General features: G+C 57.1%; 1 protein-coding gene across 1 annotated transcript in view; it reads right to left on the bottom strand.

Moving 5' to 3' along the window:
- The window catches only part of LOC104490974 (major facilitator superfamily domain-containing protein 4-like), a gene marked incomplete at both ends in the record, with an annotated part of 6,286 nt that extends 5,493 nt beyond the window's left edge, over positions 1-793 (bottom strand). Inside the window, 2 exons of the mRNA XM_010133332.1 lie at positions 227-466; positions 595-793. Coding sequence (XP_010131634.1) covers positions 227-466; positions 595-793 — 439 coding nt within the window. The remainder of the gene's footprint in view (positions 1-226; positions 467-594) is intronic.
- Positions 794-800: the final 7 nt, after the last annotated feature.

Genomic DNA, 800 nt, shown 5'->3' on the forward strand with positions numbered 1-800 from the left:
TACCCCATCCGAGAGCGCAGGGACGGCTGGCTCAGCTTCAGAGTCCAGCCCTCCTGCCCCAGGCACCTGTTGGAAACTGGCAAAAAACCAACCATCCTCACGCGTCCTTCCGTCACTGGGACCACTTAACAGGCACCAACACCCCCAAACGCCACAGTCATCTGCAAAGCCCAGAAGCAAGGATGTCCCCAGCAACAGCTCAGGCCACCTCGGCTGCAGCACTTACGTTGATGAGGGCCATGATCCAGAAGGCATAGGAGACGCGCGTGACCACCATGCCCTTCATTGGCAGGTCGAAATGAGACAGGTTGCCTGGGTGGTGTGGGACCAGGGACTTGCGGATGTGAGGGAGGTTGCTGGAGGCATTGGCCGTGGAGTTTGAGAGGATGCAGTTGGTGTCCGAGAGGAAGGGGTCAGCTATCAGTGGGCTTAGCAGCGCTCCAAAGCCCACAAAGAAATGAAGGGCCTGCAAGAGATGAGACACACAACTAGACGAGGGGAGTTACTACTCACCTCTGCAGGGGCCAAGAGCCTCACTCCTCTTCCTCAGAGGAGGAAGCACGACCAGAAAGGCGACACAGGCTCCACACTCACCTGCAGGAAGATGGCTGAGTCCTTCTGGTAGATCTTGACCAACTGCATGTTGGAGATGGTGTCGATGCAACCCATGGCCAGTCCTGCCACAGCCATGACCACAGCCAGGACCACCACATTGTGGCACAGAGGGATGATGGCAAAGACCAAGGAGATTGCCAGTGACGAGGCAAAGAGTGCAAACAAGGACTGAGCCAACCTGAGAC

This window comes from Buceros rhinoceros, unplaced genomic scaffold (assembly GCF_000710305.1).
Source record: "Buceros rhinoceros silvestris isolate BGI_N320 unplaced genomic scaffold, ASM71030v1 scaffold16500, whole genome shotgun sequence".
NCBI classification, from domain to species: domain Eukaryota; kingdom Metazoa; phylum Chordata; class Aves; order Bucerotiformes; family Bucerotidae; genus Buceros; species Buceros rhinoceros.